Source organism: Heliangelus exortis, chromosome 11, assembly GCF_036169615.1.
Source record: "Heliangelus exortis chromosome 11, bHelExo1.hap1, whole genome shotgun sequence".
Lineage (NCBI taxonomy): Eukaryota > Metazoa > Chordata > Aves > Apodiformes > Trochilidae > Heliangelus > Heliangelus exortis.
Window position 1 is genome coordinate 11,297,829 of NC_092432.1, and position 16,877 is coordinate 11,314,705.

Sequence of the window (16,877 nt, forward strand, 5' to 3'; positions counted from 1 at the left end):
GTTCCTCACAGAATGTTCTGCTGTGGCTTTAACCCCGGGCAGGGAAGGGGCCGGGAGGGGACCGGGAGGGGGGGAGGTTGGCGTTTCCCTTGAAAGCCGTGTCCCAGGATGGGATGTCCCTTGGGTGGGGGGCAGGGCTTGTGAGCTGGGGACAGCATCGTGGGGTTTTTATTGCAGCCTTGTCCCTCTCTGTCCCCTCCTGCCCTGGAAGGGGGGGATGTCCCATGCGGTGCCCTCTTGGTTGGGCACAGGGGGGGCTGTCCGGCCCCTCGCACACAAATCGGCGTTTCCACCCCATCCCTTCCCCCCCCGGGCGTTGTTTCGGTTTTGTTTTGTTTATTCCCGCTGCTGAGCTTTTCATGTACAACGACAAAATTCCGGTTAATAATAATAATTATTAATAAAAGGTGTCTGTGCTCAATGGAGCCGCCCCCTCCGCACGGGGGGCGTGGCCAGGGCGGGGGGGGCGTGTCTGGATGGGGGTGTGGTCACAGGTGGGGGCGTGGCTATAATGGGTAGGGGGTTGTGAAGGGGGCGTGGTCGCGGAGAGGGGCGTGGCTATGATGGGCTGGGGGCGTGGCCAGGGCTGTGGGGCGCCGGGAAGACGGAAGCGTGGTGGATGCCGGTGCCGGTACCGGTGCCATGGCCGGGCCCTGCTGGGCCCCCCCGCGCCTGGACGAGTTCATCCTCACCGAGCGTCTCGGCTCCGGCACCTACGCCACAGTCTATAAGGCCTACAGGAAGGTGAAGCCGCCCCCATCCCCCCAAATCCCCTCCTCTTCCTCAGGGTCTCCTCTTCTCCCTGCCCCCCAGGAGGGCACCGTCCCTGTAGCCCCTCCGTGGGACCTGTCACCCCCTTGCCAGGGTCCCCTCCCTCCCTTCCCCAGGACCCCTCTGGCAGGCTGGGGCAGGGTCCCCGGCGTGGCTGGGTGGGTGGGGGTGTCCCCGGGGGCTGCAGGGTTGGCTCCCTCTGGCAGAAGGACACTCGCGAAGTGGTGGCCATCAAATGCGTGAGCAAGAGGAGCCTCAACCGGGCCTCGGTGGAGAACCTGCTGACAGAGATCGAGATCCTGAAGACCATCCGGCACCCCCACATTGTGGAGCTCAAGGACTTCCAGGTGGGGCTGGGGGCTTCCCGGGGGGGTGGAACTGAGCCAGCACCCGGGTCCTGGGCTCCACCTTGGACCCCAGTGGTGTATCTATGGGGTTGGGTGCCAGAAACGGGGCAAACCGGTCCTGGCAGACCCTGCGTGGATGGGACACAGACCCTTGGCCAGGGTGAAGTGCAGACGGGGTCCCTCTTGCCTGGCAGTGGGACAGTGACCACATATACCTGATCATGGAGTTCTGTGCCGGGGGCGACCTTTCCCGCTTCATCCGGATGCGCAGGATCCTTCCCGAGAAGGTGGCTCGGGTCTTCCTGCAGCAGCTTGGTAAGGGCAGCCTTCCCCCGGGGATTTCTGGGGGGTTCTGCTCTCAGTGCCCGGCTTGCCACATGCCTGTCTGCCCACCCAGCCTGTGCCCTGAAGTTTCTCCATGACCACAACATCTCCCACCTGGACCTGAAGCCTCAGAACATCCTGCTGAGTGCCCCGGAGAACCCCCAGTTGAAGCTGGCAGGTCAGGGGGAGACCCGGGGGTGGGGATCCCTTGTCCCCCTCTCCCACCAGCTCTTCCCCTTTTCTCCCCTATAGATTTTGGCTTTGCACAGTACATGTCACCCTGGGATGAGAAGCATGTTCTGCGGGGCTCCCCGCTCTACATGGCCCCTGAGATGGTGTGCTGCCAGCAGTACGATGCCCGGGCTGACCTCTGGTCTGTGGGCGTCATCCTTTACGGTGAGCTTTGGCTTTTATCCCCCCCTGGGGCTCAGCTCAGGGATGATTTCCCCAACTCCCATCTCCTCCCTTCCCCCCCCTCCCACAGAAGCACTTTTTGGGAGACCACCCTTTGCCTCCCGTTCCTTCGCCGAGCTGGAGGAGAAGATCCGCAGCGACCGGGCTGTGGAGGTGAGGTGGGCTGGGATGGGGCCGGGGGGGATTTTGCAGCCTGTCCTGGGGTGAGTGGTCCCAGCCCACCTCCCTCCTTCCCTCCCCAGCTTCCCAGCCGGCCCCAGCTCTCCCCAGAGTGCCGGGACCTCCTGGGACAGCTCCTGGAGAGGGACCCTTTGAAGCGCATCTCCTTCGAGAGCTTCTTTGCCCACCCTTTTGTGGACATGGAGCATGTTCCGGGCCCTGAGAGCCTCAGCAAGGCGGTGAGCAGAGTGCCAGGGTGCTGGGTGCTGGGGACGTGGGGGTGGCCAAGCCCTGAGCTCCTCCTCATCTCCCCCAGACCAACCTGGTGGTGGAGGCAGTGAAGAAGGATCAGGAGGGGGATGCCTCTGCTGCCCTCTCTCTTTACTCCAAAGCTCTGGAGTACTTCGTGCCAGCACTACACTGTGAGTCTGTGTGGGTGCTGGGTGTGGTTTGGGATTTTTGGGGAACGCCCCAGGGGAGGTGAGCTTGCAGCCCACCCGCCCTGGTGCTTGGTTGCTCTCCCACCCACCCAGATGAAAGCGATGCTCGCCGGAAAGAAGCCATCCGGGCCAAGGTGAGCCAAAAACCCCTGGGGAGTTGGGCTACAGCATCTCCTCCCTTTCCCTGGCCTGGCTCAGCTCAGCAAGGTGCCCCTGACTGCATCCTCTGTCCCCCGTGGGGAGGGTCTCCTCACCCCCTGGCTGTGGGCAGGTGGGACAGTACATCTCCCGAGCGGAGGAGCTGAAGGCTTTGGTCACCTCCAGCAGCAAGGACCTCCTGCAGCAAGGGAACCCGGCCAGAGCACTCCTGAGAGGTACCAGGTTTTGGGGGATCACCCCAGCCTCATTGGGGGGGTGGATTTGGGGCCGAAAGATGCCCCTCTGGGGTGCTCCCCCGTGCCAATTCCCCTCTTGCAGAGATGGCCAAGGACAAGCCTCGGCTCTGCGCTGCCCTGGAAATGGCTTCTGTGGCCATCGCCAAGGTCAGCCCTGGCTTTGGGGTCTCGGTGCCTGTGAAGTGGAAGGGGAGGGGGGGGGGGGGGGCGCAAACCTGGGTAGGGAGGGAGCTTGTGTCCCCCCCTCTCTGCAGCCCGGCCCCGGGGTCTTTTTCTTGCAGGAGGAGGAAGGCAAAGATGACAATGTCACCCTGGAACTGTACCAGCAGAGCTTGGGTGAGCTGCTGCTGCTCCTGGCCGGTGAGTTGGGGCCAGGGTGGGGGCTGTGGCTGCACCCTGTGCCTTGGAGGAGGTGATAACACCACATCCCTGGCACGTTCATCCTTCTTCCCCATGCAGCTGAGCCTGCGGGGAGGCGCCGGGAGCTGCTCCACGCTGAGGTGAGTGCCAGCCCAGGGGCTGCATCCTGTCCCCTTGGCCAGGCTTGGAAGGGACTTTCCTCTCTCTCCATCAGATCCAGACCCTGATGGCCCGAGCTGAGTACCTGAAAGATCAGATAAAGGTATTGCTGCCTGGGGAGCTCTGGAGTGCCCTGGAGGGGGTGGCAGGCTGGCAAACATGGCTTTCCCTTGGCAGATGAGGGAGGCACAGTCCATGGGCAAGGAGGCACTGGCAGAGTCTGTCCGGAGTGGTGAGTCCCCATCTGTCCCCTCTTGGCAAAAGGGGCTCAGGGAAGTGTCCCTCATCACTGCTGTGGGGAATATCCCTACAGCTGCCACAGCCATGGGGATATTCCTGCCCACGAGTTATCCTGACCCTGCACACCCTCCTCTCCCCCGCCGTGGGGTGTTTTGTGCCTGGGAGCCCACCCGAGCTGGGTGGGGTGGGTGACTGTCCTGTGTCCCCCCTGCACAGCCTGTACCCTGCAGTGACACCCAGCCTGCAGGATGCTCCTCACTGCCCTGCCAAGAGGTGGAGTGGAGGAAGGATGAGGTTTTCCTCCCGACTGCATCAGGGTAACCACCTCGGGCTTCCAGCCCTGAGGGTCCTGCGGACGAGTCTTCAGGGCCATCTGTCCCCTCCCCGGGCACTGCCACCACCTTCTTTCCCCACCGATGGGGTCCCCTGGCAGCTCTGCCTTGACCTTCTGCTGCCGCAGCCTCCCCTCCCCATGGGGCTGGGTTATTCCACTCCAGTTCCCCTCTGTTGGCTACAGCTGGATGGGTGTGCTGATCCTGGCACCCAGCTCTGTCAGGGCATCCCCTCTGCCAGCCTTTTCAGTGGGGTGGTTCTCCCACCTCCCCAAATCTCTGGGAGCTGCAGGTAGGGGGTGGGGGACACTGCCTGCACCCACTCTCTGCTCTCCTGGGTGACTTGCTCACCCAGTAACTACCTCTCTGCACCCACCACTGCTCACCCAGCACCCGGTTGCACCTCCCACCCCCTTGCACCCTCAGCCTGACCCCTCCTTCTCTCTGGGAGCTGAGCCTTTTGCTGTCCAAATCTGCCTGCAATGGGGTCCAGCAGGTGCTGACAGCCTTGGGCATTTGTGCCACGAGGTGTTACCAGTGCTCAGCTTGGCACCAGCTCCCTGGTGGGTGTAAACCTCGAGTAAAAGATGAGCAGAAACCAGAAGCCTTCAGGGATGGAGTGGCAGGACTGCAAACAGTGATACCTCCCTGACTGACCCCCTCTGTGCCTCTGACAACCCAAATATCCACACCAGATTCCTGCCAGTCCCCCCAGCCCTGCAGAAGTCACTTACCTGGGGTGGTGGTGTCACCCCCCATCCTGCAAAGGGAGGGACTTTTCTCACAATCTACTGTATTGCAAGGGAATGTAATTTATTGTCTTTAATAAATTTGGGTTCTCCACCTCCCTTAGTCTCGGGTTTGGGACTCCAAAGAGCAAGATACCTGGAGCCACCAAGAAGGGCTGAGGATCTGCATCCCTGTCCCCTTCCCCAGGACCAGAGCTGGGAGGTCCCCTCCTGTCCTCCTGCCAGCACTAGCTGCCACTGTGCTCATTCCTGTGTTCCCTGGGGACAGGAGGAAGCCAGAGCAAGGTCTGACCTTGTTTTCACTTGGCATCCTTCTCTCTGTGTGTGTGTGTGTGTGTGTGTGTGTGTGTGTGTGTTTGTGTGTGTTTGTGCCAGGCAGAACAACACGCAGGGTTACGTAAACTCACGTTTTTCACCTCCAGGTTGGGAGGGTGGGGGGGGAGCAGCCAGGCCAAGCAGGGCCCTGGGATGAGGGGGGTTGAGGGAGGAAGGCAGGGGAGCTGAAGCAAAGGATGGAGAGGGTCTTGGGGGGTGGGGAGGGCGGGGGGCTCACCCCAGATGCTGCCCCACAAGGCGCTTTCCTCCGCCAGTTGCTTCTGGGGAGCTTCCCGGGCGGCTCTGCCACTGCGGTTTTATGTCTTTTTTTATTATTATTCTGCACAGAGATTATATCCCTGGGCTTTAAAGAGCTTTCTGAGCTCCTGCCCTCCCCTGGCCCGTGGCTATCGCGGGGCCGTGGGCGCCGGCTGCACGGGCTGGAGCAGCAGAACCACAGATGCCTTCACGCTCCGCCAAACCCACAGCCCTTGGAAAGGGGGAGAGGTTCTGGCTGCCTCCCCGAGGGGATGGAGCTGGAGGGAGCTCCTGGCTTTGTCTCGGCCTGGATGCCAGTCTCTTCTGCATCACAGCTCTGAAATGTCACCACCCAAGCAGGGAGCGAGCAGTGGCTTCTGTCACTCGGCCTGGCTGTGTCTTCACCCATAGGTGTCCTGGCCAGAGCCCAGTGGGACCATGTGCCCCATCCTGATACCAGCCTTGTGAAGGGCTCTTCCAACCTGGAGCTTCCCCAGCATGGCTCTTGGGTCTGGTTTATCACTTGGAGAAAAATACAGATGGGTTTTTTGTCACCCTCCTCGTGCCAGCCTGTGGGTCCCTCGGTGATGTGAGTTGGAATCATAGAATGATTTGGGTTGGAAGGGACATTAAAGGTCACCTGGTTCCAACCCTCTTGCATGGGCAGGGACACCTGCACCAGCCCAGGCTGAGACACTCAAAGGGCTGGAGCAAGCTGGAGTGCATGGAACCATTCCTGGGTTCTCCTGCCTGCTCTTCAATCCAGATGAATCCAGACCTCTGGAGAGGTGGCACACAAGGGGCAGGATGGGGCCACCTCTTCCTTCTCTTTCGATGGGAGCAGGGCTGGGAGCACCCTGAGGGCTGCTGGTGGGTGATGGATGTTTTCTGGCCAGGAAGGGTTGCTGAGGCTTGGCTCGTGCAGCTGAGCGGGGAAGGAGCACGTGCTGCTTGCTTTTCACATGCCTGGGGGTCATGGTGCCTCCTAAAATAAACCCACTGGAGCTTCACACGGCCTCTGCATGGGGGCATGGGGGTCCCGCAGAGGGTCCCTGGGGGAGAGGAGGGTCCAGGCTGTGGACACCAGGTCTGTGTGGGATCCATCAATAGGCTGCATCCCCAGCCCAGTCTCTTCCCCCTGCCCCAGTGAGGATCCCAGGGTGTTCCATCGATCAGGCTGGGGATTTGGAAGCCAAGCAGAGCTGGAGGGCTTGGCCGGGTCGGTGCCTGCTCTCTGCTATCCCTTTCCTGGGCAGGATTAGATGGGCTTGGGTTGATCCTCATCAGGTATGATCTCTCAAAGCTAAAGCTGCTTCTGCCAATCTTCCCTCTCCTTCCTCGCCAGCCTCCAGCACCCAGTGGAGAGCAGCCTGGGGGTGCCCAGAGCAGAGCATTCTGTCTGAGCTCTTCCATCTGTCTGTTCTGCCAACAAAAGTGGTTGCTGATTTCCTCCCAGAGGTGAGACAACGTATGACTTGGAGTAACCAGGAGTTTCCAATGATTCCAACCCCAGCGTGCAATTCCCCAGAGTGTAGGGGTAGAAAATCTTCCTGGCTCTACCAGGAGCTCCACAGCCCCAGGCATGGCCTCAGCCAGCATCCTTGCTTCAGCAGTACTAGTGGTAATAACAGTAATAATAATAATAATAACAGTAAAAATCATCATCATCATCATCACACCACCACTAGGATCCCAGCAGCCTCCCCTGCATTTTCCTGGATGACCCAACCCCTCTGCAAATCGCACTCCATCCGCTCCCATGGGATTTGGGGCAATAAATTCCCAGCCTTAGCCAGGTCTTTCCAGGAAGCCTGACTGCAGGAGCCCCATGGCTCCATGGGATGCCAGCAGATTGGAGCTGCTCTGGGTGGAAATCCCACCCGAATTTATCCTGGTTGCCTCCCTGCAGAGCCGTGTCCTTGCTCGGAGCAGCATCCCGGCCATGCTGCAATGCCCATGACGTGGGGAGCTGGTACATGGGGAACTATTTTGACTAAAATAGCCCCAAAAATCTGTTAAATCTGAGGGGGTTTTGTTTCCTTTTCCAGCTGGCTGCTGCCAAAGAGCCTCTGGGAGCATCCCTGCTGTAGGAGCCCCGGCGAAGCACCCGGCCGCAACCAGGCGTGATGCTCTGTCTGCTGCTGCTGCTGCTGCTGCTGCTGCTGCCTCCAGCTCTCCCCCTGCTCCCCTCACACCTCGGGGAACCTCAGCACCTTTGTCAGGAAAACTCGAGGAGAGACTCAAGTGCATAGACATCTCCTGGTATTTATTCCACCGGTTATCACAGTACCATGGCACGGGGACAGGGCAGGAGACACTCACACAGAGCACGGTGACTACAGCACGGCAGGAGATGGGGGGTTGGGGAGGAGGGTTGGATTTTCCTGTATCTCTTTGTTCTTCTCTTGGAAGGAACAAGGGCAGGAGGGGATCCCGTCGTGGGGGAGGATGGATGTGCCACCACCACCCTGGGGCAGTGCTGGGGTGGGTTCAGGTGAGCACCGGGCAGGGGCTTTATTCCTTGCTGGCATTAATTCAGACTTTATCCCTCTGGTCCCCAGCACCCGCCTTCTTGCTGGGCTAGGTGGGATCATATAGCAGGCCCTTCCTGGATGACTCCTCAGAGAGGGGCCTTCAAGGGCAAAGTGGTTGGTGTTTATTGCACGGATGGGATGTTATTTCTGGTGTGATGGGTACAGGATGCAGGAGGTGGGGTGTGGGGGGAGCATTTCTCATTGTGCCTCGTCCTTGCAGAGAACACTAGAGCCATTTCTAGGAGGCTGGGTGGAAGCACAGAGGCAGAGCCATGGTGTACAGCCACCATTCTGCTGGGAAACCTTTGCCTTCTCCCACAGACAGCGTTCAAGAACACACCAAGGTCACTCGGGGCTTTCCTTCCCTGCAAACCCCCCCCCCCCACGTCTCTCGCTACAGACACCCACTGCCACGGGCACGGGAGGAGGTGCTGGGGTACAGGGGGGACATGCTAGCTCTGCACTCTAACCTCAGGCCAAAGAACGAAACAAAAACCACACACCAGGGAGAAGCTGGGTCAGGGACTTGAGGCTTCACATGGCTCAGAGGGAGGACCCGACTCACAGGAGGCAGGGGTGACAACATCAGTGGGGTCCCCGCTGCAGGCAGCAGCCACCACCAGGCTCTTGGCTGCATCCCCTCTCATCTCCCCCACCGTCACCTGGACGGGGAGGGGGGGCTCAGCAGGATCACATCATGGAGCACTTCTCAGCAGATTGCTTCAGGTCCCCTAGCGTGGCAGAGGCTTTGTCTTTCAAGGAGTCAAGGTCCAGGTTCTGGATGTTGCTGAGCTGGCCGATGACCGAGTTCTTCTCTTCTTCCTCCTCGTTGTCCTGCTCGATCATCTTGGCCAGCTCTTTGGGCAGCTCCACGTCACCTCCCACCAGCTGGATCTGGTTGTCATCCGTTTCGTTCTGAAATGGGCCAGGAGAAGGTTACACTGTGGGGGGGGAAGAGGCCTCTGGAGGCACACACAAGGCCCACAGCAGTGTCTTTGTGGGCTTTGGGCTGTCTGCCCCTTTTTAAAGCCCCTGGGGGTTGGGTGGTCTCTGGGGGGGGGGGGGAGTCACAGTCACCCTCACACTGGAAGCCCATGAGCTCCATCACCTCCAGCCCAGAGGACACAGGGCTGAGCCACACAGGCCCAGCCACACACCAGCCAGAACCAAGGTGACAACCCACGTGTGCCAGCACAGCTATAAATCACCTTTCTGCTCGCCTTGGAATGGTTTAGGCACACGGTTAAGCTACACGTATGCTTAACAACTGCACCCACCACAGGCTGGGGGGGTTCCGTGCTGGAGAGCCACGGGGTGAGTGTACGAGAGGCAGCCTGGCTGCCAAGTGGGATCAGGGATGAGCAGAAGAAACTTGTCGAAAGATTAGAAGGGACATCTCAAGCATGAGAAAGCAGCAAAAGGACTAAGGGGGGCCAGAACTGGAAAAAAAAAAAATCTCAGTTCTTTTTTTTGGTTTTTTGTTTGTTTGTTTTTAAATGCCTTTTTGCTTGTTTTGTTCTGTTTTTTTGGGGGGGAAGGGGAAGAAATTCTCCAGCTGTTTCTTTCCTGGCAATAAAAAGGGTGTGAAAAGCAGTGGGGTGGCCGAGCAGCATCGAACAATCTGAACAAAATCCCCTTGGCTCAGCCGACCTTTCTGGACTAAAATTAGCCCAGCTCCAATTTGGAGTATTCACTGCTGAGAGACTCTCACTGAATGAAGGGTGAGTTCTGGGGGGGGAAGAGCTGGTGGCAATTCCAAGGACGGCTGAATTATCCTTGATTGAATTGTTTTGAGTGAATCATTCATCGGGTGGACGTTCCAAAATAAGGAGTTTAGCTAGGAAAGGTTTGCCAGATAATCCAGGGAGAGGGGCTGGATAATCCATCTGGGAATGTGGAATTCTAGATCTCCTCCTGGCTACAGGGCTGGGAATCTGGAGTCGAGGTGGTTTTCTCTCATCCAGCTGGGATTAGGGAATAAAAGAGATGAAAGGGGGGGACCAAGCAAGGCAGAGGGAGCATGTTGGGCTTGGGGTGGGGAGGGATGCTTTTTAGGGAAACTGGTTTTTACTTGGACTTTGTAGCTCACAACCCTCCCAGTCACAGGGGTCCTGTGCCCCTCCCCCTCCCTTGGCTGTTCCTCCACAGCTCATCCACGGGGACTGTGATGGGGCTCAGCTCCCCGTGCCCCCCCTGTCCCTACCTTGGGGAGCCTGTACTTGTCTCGGAAGTGGGACCTGACCGTGGCCCTCTCCGCCTTGCGCTGGGCAAACTGGGCATCTCTCTCCATCCTGTGGACCACAAAGGGCATTTACCAGCTCCTGCTGCCTGCAGATCCTCGGGGGTGAGCATCTCTAACCCCACCCCGGCCCCCCCAGGGTACCCCGCATCTCTTCTGCAAAATCTCGATTCCCCACAATTTTATCCACCCTCACACCCCCCCCCAGCACAGCCTGAAAGGAGAAAACAATCCCATCCCTCGGGCGAGGAAGCGGATTAAGGGATTAAGGGGGTTCATTAAACTCTCTCACGGTCCCACTGCCCCCAGCACTCTCTCTCCCCCACCCCCCTCCAACCCTTCGCCCTCCGCCACGCGTGGGATGGGGGGGTGTGCAGAGGGAACACCCCATCTCCCATCGGGACCCTGAGGGTCCAGCCCAGCCCAGTATCCGTGTCCGGTAGCACTCACTTCTCCTCCACCAGCTGCCGCTGATATTCCTCATACTCCTCACGGGTCATGCCCTGCGCCTCGGCTGGAGATTTCTCACCTTCACTCTTCTCCTCGCCGCCCAAGCCCCCCGTTAGGTTCTTCAGCTGCCCCCCCACCATGCTCTTCACCATGAACGCCATGGCTGCGGGACCAGAGGGGCTGGGGAACTCGGGGAATTGGGGGAGTTACGGAGGAGCTGGGATGCTGGGACAACCGGGGTTAACGGAGAGCTGGGGGGCCGGGGGTAGGGACAAGAGGGGAGGATGGGGGTAGCGAGTGACGGGGTCAGTCAGCCCCGGGAGTCTCGCTGGGGTGGGTGTCGGGAGTTCCCGTGGAGCCGGAATACCGCGCTCTGGTGGAGCTGGAGTCAGCGGAGCTGAGTTCCTGGGGATGCTGTCGGAGGTGAGTTCCCGGGGGTGTCAAGGTCCCGAGTTCCCGGGTCACCGAGGAGCCGGGCTGCTGTTGGTCGGAGTTCCCGGAATGCCGGAGCAGCGATGCTCAGCGCGGCCGCGCCGTCCCGCCGCCCATCACCACCGGGGAGCGGAGCGGCCGGTGCTGCAGGACCGGAGCACGATCGACTCCGGTGTGTGCGACGCGGGGGGCGGCTGCGGGGGGGGCGGCTGCGGGGGCCGGGCGGGAGGCGGTCCCGCCTCCCGCCCGGCCCCCGCAGCCGCCCCCCCCGCAGCCGCCCCCCGCCGCAATGGGGGTCGATCCCTTGAGGGCAGCGGGATCGACCCCTTCCCTTCCCTTCTCTTCCCTTCCCTTCCCTTCCCTTCCATTTCTCCCTTTTTCCTTCACCTCTCACGAAAAATGAGGTGTGTGTGTGGGGGGGGCGATCCGAACCCAAATTCTCGGGGTTGGTGGGGGAAATAGTTTCGTTCCAGAAACGTAAAGGCAATATCCCTCAGATTAAAAGGATGGAACAGCTGTGAAGCGATAAAGTGAAAGAGGGAGGAGGGATTGGGCCATCTTCTCTTTCCCACCCCCACCCTTGGCCAAGCAAAACTTTGCTTTAAAAAAAAAAAAAAAAAAGATAAATTAATTATTAAGGATAATTTCTTTTTTTCTGGGATAATGATCCGATCAGCAGTTAAGCAGTGACTGCTGCTGTTAGGGATCAGAGCCCACCTTTGGAAGTGACAAAAGGTCTGAAGGCTCTCTGGGGCTACAGTGAAATCCCAGCAGAGCAGGGCCCACTCCCTAATGATGCCAGAGGTTCCCCTGAGCATGCAAATTGTCTTCCAACACAGCCACGGGGCTGAGAGACACCCACCCGAGACAGCATCCCCTGCAGCATCTCCCCACCGCCCTCTGGCTGAAGCAACTGTGCCTGTGGCTCCTACCATCTGGTTGCAGGGCTGATTTTTCACTTTTTTCCTCCACTTTGAAGACCCCCTGAGTGTTTTCCCATGGATAGCCAGAGGAAAGCCAACTTGAATCTAAAGGGAGCTTTCACAGCCTGCCCAGAAATAAGCTGAGAGCCTTAGGGTCCCTCCAGACCTCCCATAGCCAGCAGTTCTGGCTGTCAGTCGAAGGACTTGGATGGGAAGAGGGGAAGAGAGGAGGAGAGGCACCTCTGCTCGTGTCCCAGAGCCTCTTTGCCCTCGGATGCTGGGCAGGTTTGAGCTCTGGGTTGGGCTCTGAGCAGACTTTTGCTGTGACTGGTCCCAGGAGCTCTGCTCAATCCGGATTTCTGTCTCAGCATTCACTAACAGCAAGAGACTCCAAGTCAGGACCGATTTTTTCCAGCTGGGTTCCACGGGTCAGTTCCCATGCAGCCTCCCTGTCTGCGAAACTGAGAGAAAACAGCTCTTGAGGAGCGGAAAGGTTTGGCCAAAGCAGCTCGGTGGAAATGAGCACCGGACCACAGGCGGTACTGGGATGGCTGCTCGCTCAGGGGGACAAGGGACGTGCCCCAGGGAGGGAGACCACGAAGCTGTTCCTGGCAGCCAGGGTGCCAGGAGTGGTGGGAGGGGGGGGAATCTTTTTTTTTCTAGCCAAAAGCCCTCCCACCCCCCGTGAGGGGGTCTGGCAGCTCTCCAGCCCTCTGGCTCCTGCTCCTTCCAAGGTGACCAGTGTCCCATCTGGAGGTGGAGAGAGGGAGCTCGGAGGGGACAGAGGGCTGGTGACAGAGCCCGCGGCAGAGCTTCAAGGTGGTTGATTTCCCATTTGCTTTTCACTGGGCAGCTGAACCGCTCCTTATCCCCGAAATATATGCGAGGCAAAATGACTCATCCTTTCTCCCAGGACTCTAACCTGCAGTAATGAGATGCAAATCCTTGCATGACCTATTATATTAGCTTATGCTATATCACACATCTCCGTGGATTAAGCCGGCGGGAGATGAAACGGCCCCCAGCAGCAGCCATCCTCAGACAAGCCGGTGGAAGTTAAGAGGATCCTCTCGGCGTTGACACCTGATCTGAATAGGGTGCAGACAGTTCCCTGTTCCCTTCCCTTCGCCGGGCAGAGAGGGATGGCTTCAGCTCTCTTTTTCCAAATAACTGTCTCCATAGACACACCTGGGAGGTTCCCCCACCACCAGGGTTTCATAGGATGCTCCAGTGAGGATTTCTCGGGATTGTTGGCTCTTGGGGTGAAGATTATACAGAGGAGAGGAAGATTCTGAGACCTTGCAATAGCAACAAGGCCACCCAAGGGCAAGGAGCTGGTCCTTGCCAGCCTAAAATCCAGGGGAGCACAAAGGTTTTAAACCTTAAAAAGCCCCCGAGTAGGTGAATTAATCCTGGAAAGACGCGTGTGTGTGTGTGTGTGTGCTGGAGACGCCCCGGGGGAGGAAATGAGAAGGCGTTTCTAAATAAAGCAGAGAGCCTCTCTGCTGGGAGAAGTCACGCTGGCACTTGGCGGTTGATTGTCACTTCTTGTGATGGGGACAGGCACAGCAGACGCGGGGACCTCCGCGCTCAGCCCTGACCCTGAGTGCACGGGAGCAAAGTCACCACCGCGCTTCCCACCTGCAGGAGGAGATGCTTCAGAGGGATGGGGACAAGGACACCCCGCTGCGCTGGGCACGGTGACAGCCAGCCCGTGACGGTGACAGCTGGAACGGACCCGGGAGCTGAGCATCCCCTGGGAAGGAAGCTGCTGCCAGCAGGGGGGTGACTCTTGCCTTAGGGACAGCGAGGGACATCTGTACCCTTTCTCTGAGGTCTTCGGCAAAAAAAGCAATAAATCATTAAAAGAGCAATAGCGGAATCACTGATTAGACCTCAGTACTAATTAATTTGTGCTGAAACACAAACATCTTTGTTTTTTTCCTTCCCTGGAGCAGCTGATGGAAACATGCTGTGTATCCTCAGAGGTGCAAGCAGCTCCTCTGTGTCAGCTACCAAACGGAAAGAAAGCAACTGGTACTCGATGACAGTTATTAAGAAGTTATTACAGAAATGCAGGGGCTTTGAGGTAGCGTGAAACATGAAAGGTTAAGGTAAGGGCGTTGTAAATTACCACCTAAAATGACTTCCTTTCACATTACCTGAATGTCAAAGCTAAAAGGGGAGGGAGGAAGATGAAACGTGCAGCAGCCAGCTCTGTGTGGCAATGACATCCCAGCCACTTTTCCGTGACTGTTTTTAATGGAATACCTTCCCACTTCTGCAAAACCAAATCTTTATGCTAAAAAAAAAAAAAAAAAAAAAAAAAAAAAAAAAAAAAAAAAAAAAAAAAATCCCAACCCTGTTGGCATCACCGAAGGATGAAGAAATCCCATGGGATGGAGTTATTAGTGTTCTTTTATATTAAGCCTCACTTTTATTCAGGGAGAGCTATAGGTCACACGGGCTGCATGGCACTTGGTGTGTCACGTCATCAATTTTTATGCTTGGCAGAGCATCATCCCCTGGGAGACCCCAGGTGGTACCTGGGAGGGGAATGAGAGGCTGGGAATGCTGCTGAGAAGTCCTCCTGCTTCCCTCTGAACCTTCTCCTCACTGTGTCTGGATGCCCAGGAGGCTGCCCAGGCTTGACATTAGGATTTGGTAAAACCACGGGCCAGGTTGCCCAGGAAGCTGGAGCTTCCCCCCTTTTCCTGGAAGTGTTCCAGGTTGGATGGGGCTTGAGGGATATCTCTGCCCATGCAGTGGGGTAGGAACTGGGTGGTCTTTAAAGTCCCTTCCAACCCAAACCAGCCTGGGCTTTTGTGCTTGTAAAGGAGTTGGGGACGGGTGGGACGGGAATGGTCCTGCCAGAGCTGGGCAGTGGGAATACAGAGATCCTCTGCCCCCAGGGGTGGGGGGATTTGGGCTGCTGGGGGTGCAATGAGGAGGAGGAGGAGGGTACCCAGGCAGGGGAGAGGGTGGCACAGAGGAGGGGGGGGGGGGGAGGTGGATGCGATTCTTGCCGGTCCACACGCCGGGAGGAGAAATGCTAATGGGGAGGGGGCGGGGGAGGAAGAAGATGGAGGTGGTTGGATGGGGGGGTGCTTTTGCACCCAAGCAGTGACACAAATCCAGCCGGACAGCCCCACGGAGCATGTAGCCAGGCACATGGGGAGCCCATGTGCTGCTCGGCTGCCGGTGGTGGCGAGCAAGCCCGGAGCAAAGGCGCAGAGCAGACGGAGCAGAGCGCACACGCAGCCGCACACGCACCCCCTTTTCCCACGGAGGGGGCGGGGGGTGTGGGAAGATAGGGCTATTTTTTTGCAGCCTTGCCTTCATTTCCTGGAGTGCTTCGAAGGAAAAGCCAAAGAGAGGAGCCGGAGAGGTGAATAAGACAGCCCGGCGATGGGAATGGCTTTGTACAACAGGCTAAAAATAGTGTTAAGGGGGGGGGAGGGGGTGATGTGTATGGATTGGGGTGGGGAGGAGGTGCCCAGCTGCTGGTGGAGGGTTTGGGAGGCAGGATGGAGCAGAGGGAGCTGCTCCAGGTTGTAATTACAAGTGGCAACTTGCTCTGAGGGCACGAAGCAGTGGGCGGGTTGGTCTGGGGGCTTTGCAACCCCCCTCGGCTGGGGCTGGGGGCTTTGGCTGGGCGAAGGGAAACGGCAGCTGGCATCGTGCTGGGAACAGACGGGCTCCGGGTTCCTTTGAAACGAGTCGAGGAGGAGGTTGGTTTGTTCCGGAGAAGAAGGTCCCCGGCTCCGGAAGGTGCTAGGGAAAAGCCAAAACGAATGGAAAAAACCCCGAGGGAGAGGGGCAGCGGGAACAGGATGGACCGGGAATGCTGGAAGGGGTGCTCCAGCCAGGGAGACCCCAGAAGGTTTGCAACTCATGGGTAAAGCTTCAAAATCCCTGGGGAGAAATCAGCTGGTGGGATACAGGTTGTCCCCAGCAGCAGACCAGAGCAGGGGGATGCAGTGGAGGGAGAGGGGAGCAGCTCTCTGGTGGGGAAACTGAGGCACGGACATAGGCTGGGCAAGGTTAAGGTGCCCTCTTGGTGGGGGAGGATAGAGATTCTTATAGCAGGCCTCTTGGGAGCCTCCAGCTCCATCCCGGAGGATGCTGAGCGTGTGGGTGTTAGAAGGAAACCAAAGTTTTACATGAATTTGGGGTTTGTTCCCCTTTTTTCACAGTCTGGGAATGCGAGGCCAGGGAACAGAACCCCCCTCCCCCCTCTGCTGTCTCTCACCAGATGCAGGTACTGGGTGTTCCAGAAGCCATGTTTCTTGCTGGCTTTGTCTGGAAATGACTTTAATCTTTGTAAGCCCCCAAAGTAAAGCTGCTTATATGGCTGGGCCCTGCCGGAGCACCAGGAGGAAGGGAGAGGAGGGGGTGGGGACACGGAGGGGAGGAGGTGGGGTGGTCCGGGAGAAATGGAACCCTGAGGTATATTGGACACCTGGAGCTTCCTGGCAAGGGGGTCTGGAGAACTTTCCCCTCCATCCCAAAGACCAGGTTACTCTGTCCTCCACCTCCAGCTCCCCAGTGCCCCCTCCAGCCCCCCTGAAGGGTCTCTGTCCCCAAGCTCCCAATTCCCGTCCCCATCAGCCGATGCCCCGTGCATCGTTTAACGCTGAATAATTCAATAATTCTCTCTGGAAGGACAGGAACTATTTTAAACCTGCTGAACCCCATGTGCCAGACACCACCTCCCCCCCTCCCAATCCCTGCAAGGCAGCAAGGGAATCCATGGGGATGTTTTCTGGGGGTCAGGGATCCAGGCTATAGAGGGGGCGGTGTCTGCTGCCACCCTACAGCCAGGGAGCAAAGTCCCAAGGGTGCAAGGATCAGCCCCAAAATGCATCTCCAGCTGCAAGGATCAGCTCCAAAATGCATCTCCAGCTCTCCCCCCAGCTGGACCAAGCAGCTAAATCCCAGCTTGGATTGGAGTGTCCCAAGTGCTCCCCAGCTTCATCACTGTCACAACCTCACCAGTTCTCACGGGTAGGCTGCAGGCTCATCCCAATGACACT

General features: G+C 58.3%; 2 protein-coding genes and 1 long non-coding RNA gene across 5 annotated transcripts; 2 read left to right on the forward strand and 1 right to left on the reverse strand.

Annotated features, from left to right (window-relative positions):
* The first annotated feature begins 577 nt into the window (after nucleotides 1–577).
* On the forward strand, nucleotides 578–4,786 carry ULK3 (unc-51 like kinase 3). 3 transcript variants are annotated; one of them, XM_071754558.1, is made up of 16 exons: nucleotides 578–744; nucleotides 978–1,118; nucleotides 1,313–1,433; nucleotides 1,516–1,620; nucleotides 1,695–1,838; nucleotides 1,927–2,009; nucleotides 2,099–2,254; nucleotides 2,332–2,437; nucleotides 2,549–2,589; nucleotides 2,727–2,829; nucleotides 2,933–2,997; nucleotides 3,132–3,210; nucleotides 3,310–3,350; nucleotides 3,425–3,472; nucleotides 3,547–3,601; nucleotides 3,826–4,786. In XM_071754558.1, exons 1-16 carry the CDS (start codon nucleotides 643–645, stop codon nucleotides 3,840–3,842), a joined length of 1,407 nt encoding a protein of 468 aa, XP_071610659.1. In that variant the 5' UTR covers nucleotides 578–642; the 3' UTR covers nucleotides 3,843–4,786. The 3 variants fall into 3 exon arrangements, 1 of the variants encoding a protein (XP_071610659.1); XR_011728004.1 differs by having other exon boundaries at nucleotides 585–744; nucleotides 3,425–3,601; XR_011728005.1 differs by having other exon boundaries at nucleotides 585–744; nucleotides 981–1,118; nucleotides 3,425–3,601.
* Nucleotides 4,787–5,263: 477 nt separating this feature from the next.
* LOC139800930 (uncharacterized) lies at nucleotides 5,264–8,179 on the forward strand. Its single transcript, XR_011728007.1, has 2 exons — nucleotides 5,264–5,852; nucleotides 6,609–8,179. It is a non-coding gene; the product is annotated as an uncharacterized lncRNA (long non-coding RNA).
* CPLX3 (complexin 3) lies at nucleotides 7,509–11,107 on the reverse strand. The gene is made up of 3 exons (XM_071754559.1): nucleotides 10,487–11,107; nucleotides 10,001–10,088; nucleotides 7,509–8,712 (listed from the first exon to the last, which is right to left on the reverse strand). The coding sequence occupies exons 1-3, from the start codon at nucleotides 10,645–10,647 to the stop codon at nucleotides 8,488–8,490; spliced, it is 474 nt and encodes a 157-aa protein (XP_071610660.1). The 5' UTR covers nucleotides 10,648–11,107; the 3' UTR covers nucleotides 7,509–8,487.
* Between the last annotated feature and the right edge of the window lie 5,770 nt (nucleotides 11,108–16,877).

Coding starts and splice junctions, on each gene's coding strand:
- CPLX3 (XM_071754559.1), bottom strand. CDS start 10,647: ATGGCGTTCATGGTGAAGAGCATGGTGGGGGGGCAGCTGAAGAACCTA. Junction 10,089..10,486: donor CGGCAGCTGGTGGAGGAGAA/GTGAGTGCTACC, acceptor TGTGGTCCACAG/GATGGAGAGAGATGCCCAGT. Junction 8,713..10,000: donor ACAAGTACAGGCTCCCCAAG/GTAGGGACAGGG, acceptor GGCCCATTTCAG/AACGAAACGGATGACAACCA.
- ULK3 (XM_071754558.1), top strand. CDS start 643: ATGGCCGGGCCCTGCTGGGCCCCCCCGCGCCTGGACGAGTTCATCCTC. Junction 1,839..1,926: donor TGTGGGCGTCATCCTTTACG/GTGAGCTTTGGC, acceptor CCCCTCCCACAG/AAGCACTTTTTGGGAGACCA. Junction 2,438..2,548: donor CTTCGTGCCAGCACTACACT/GTGAGTCTGTGT, acceptor CCACCCACCCAG/ATGAAAGCGATGCTCGCCGG.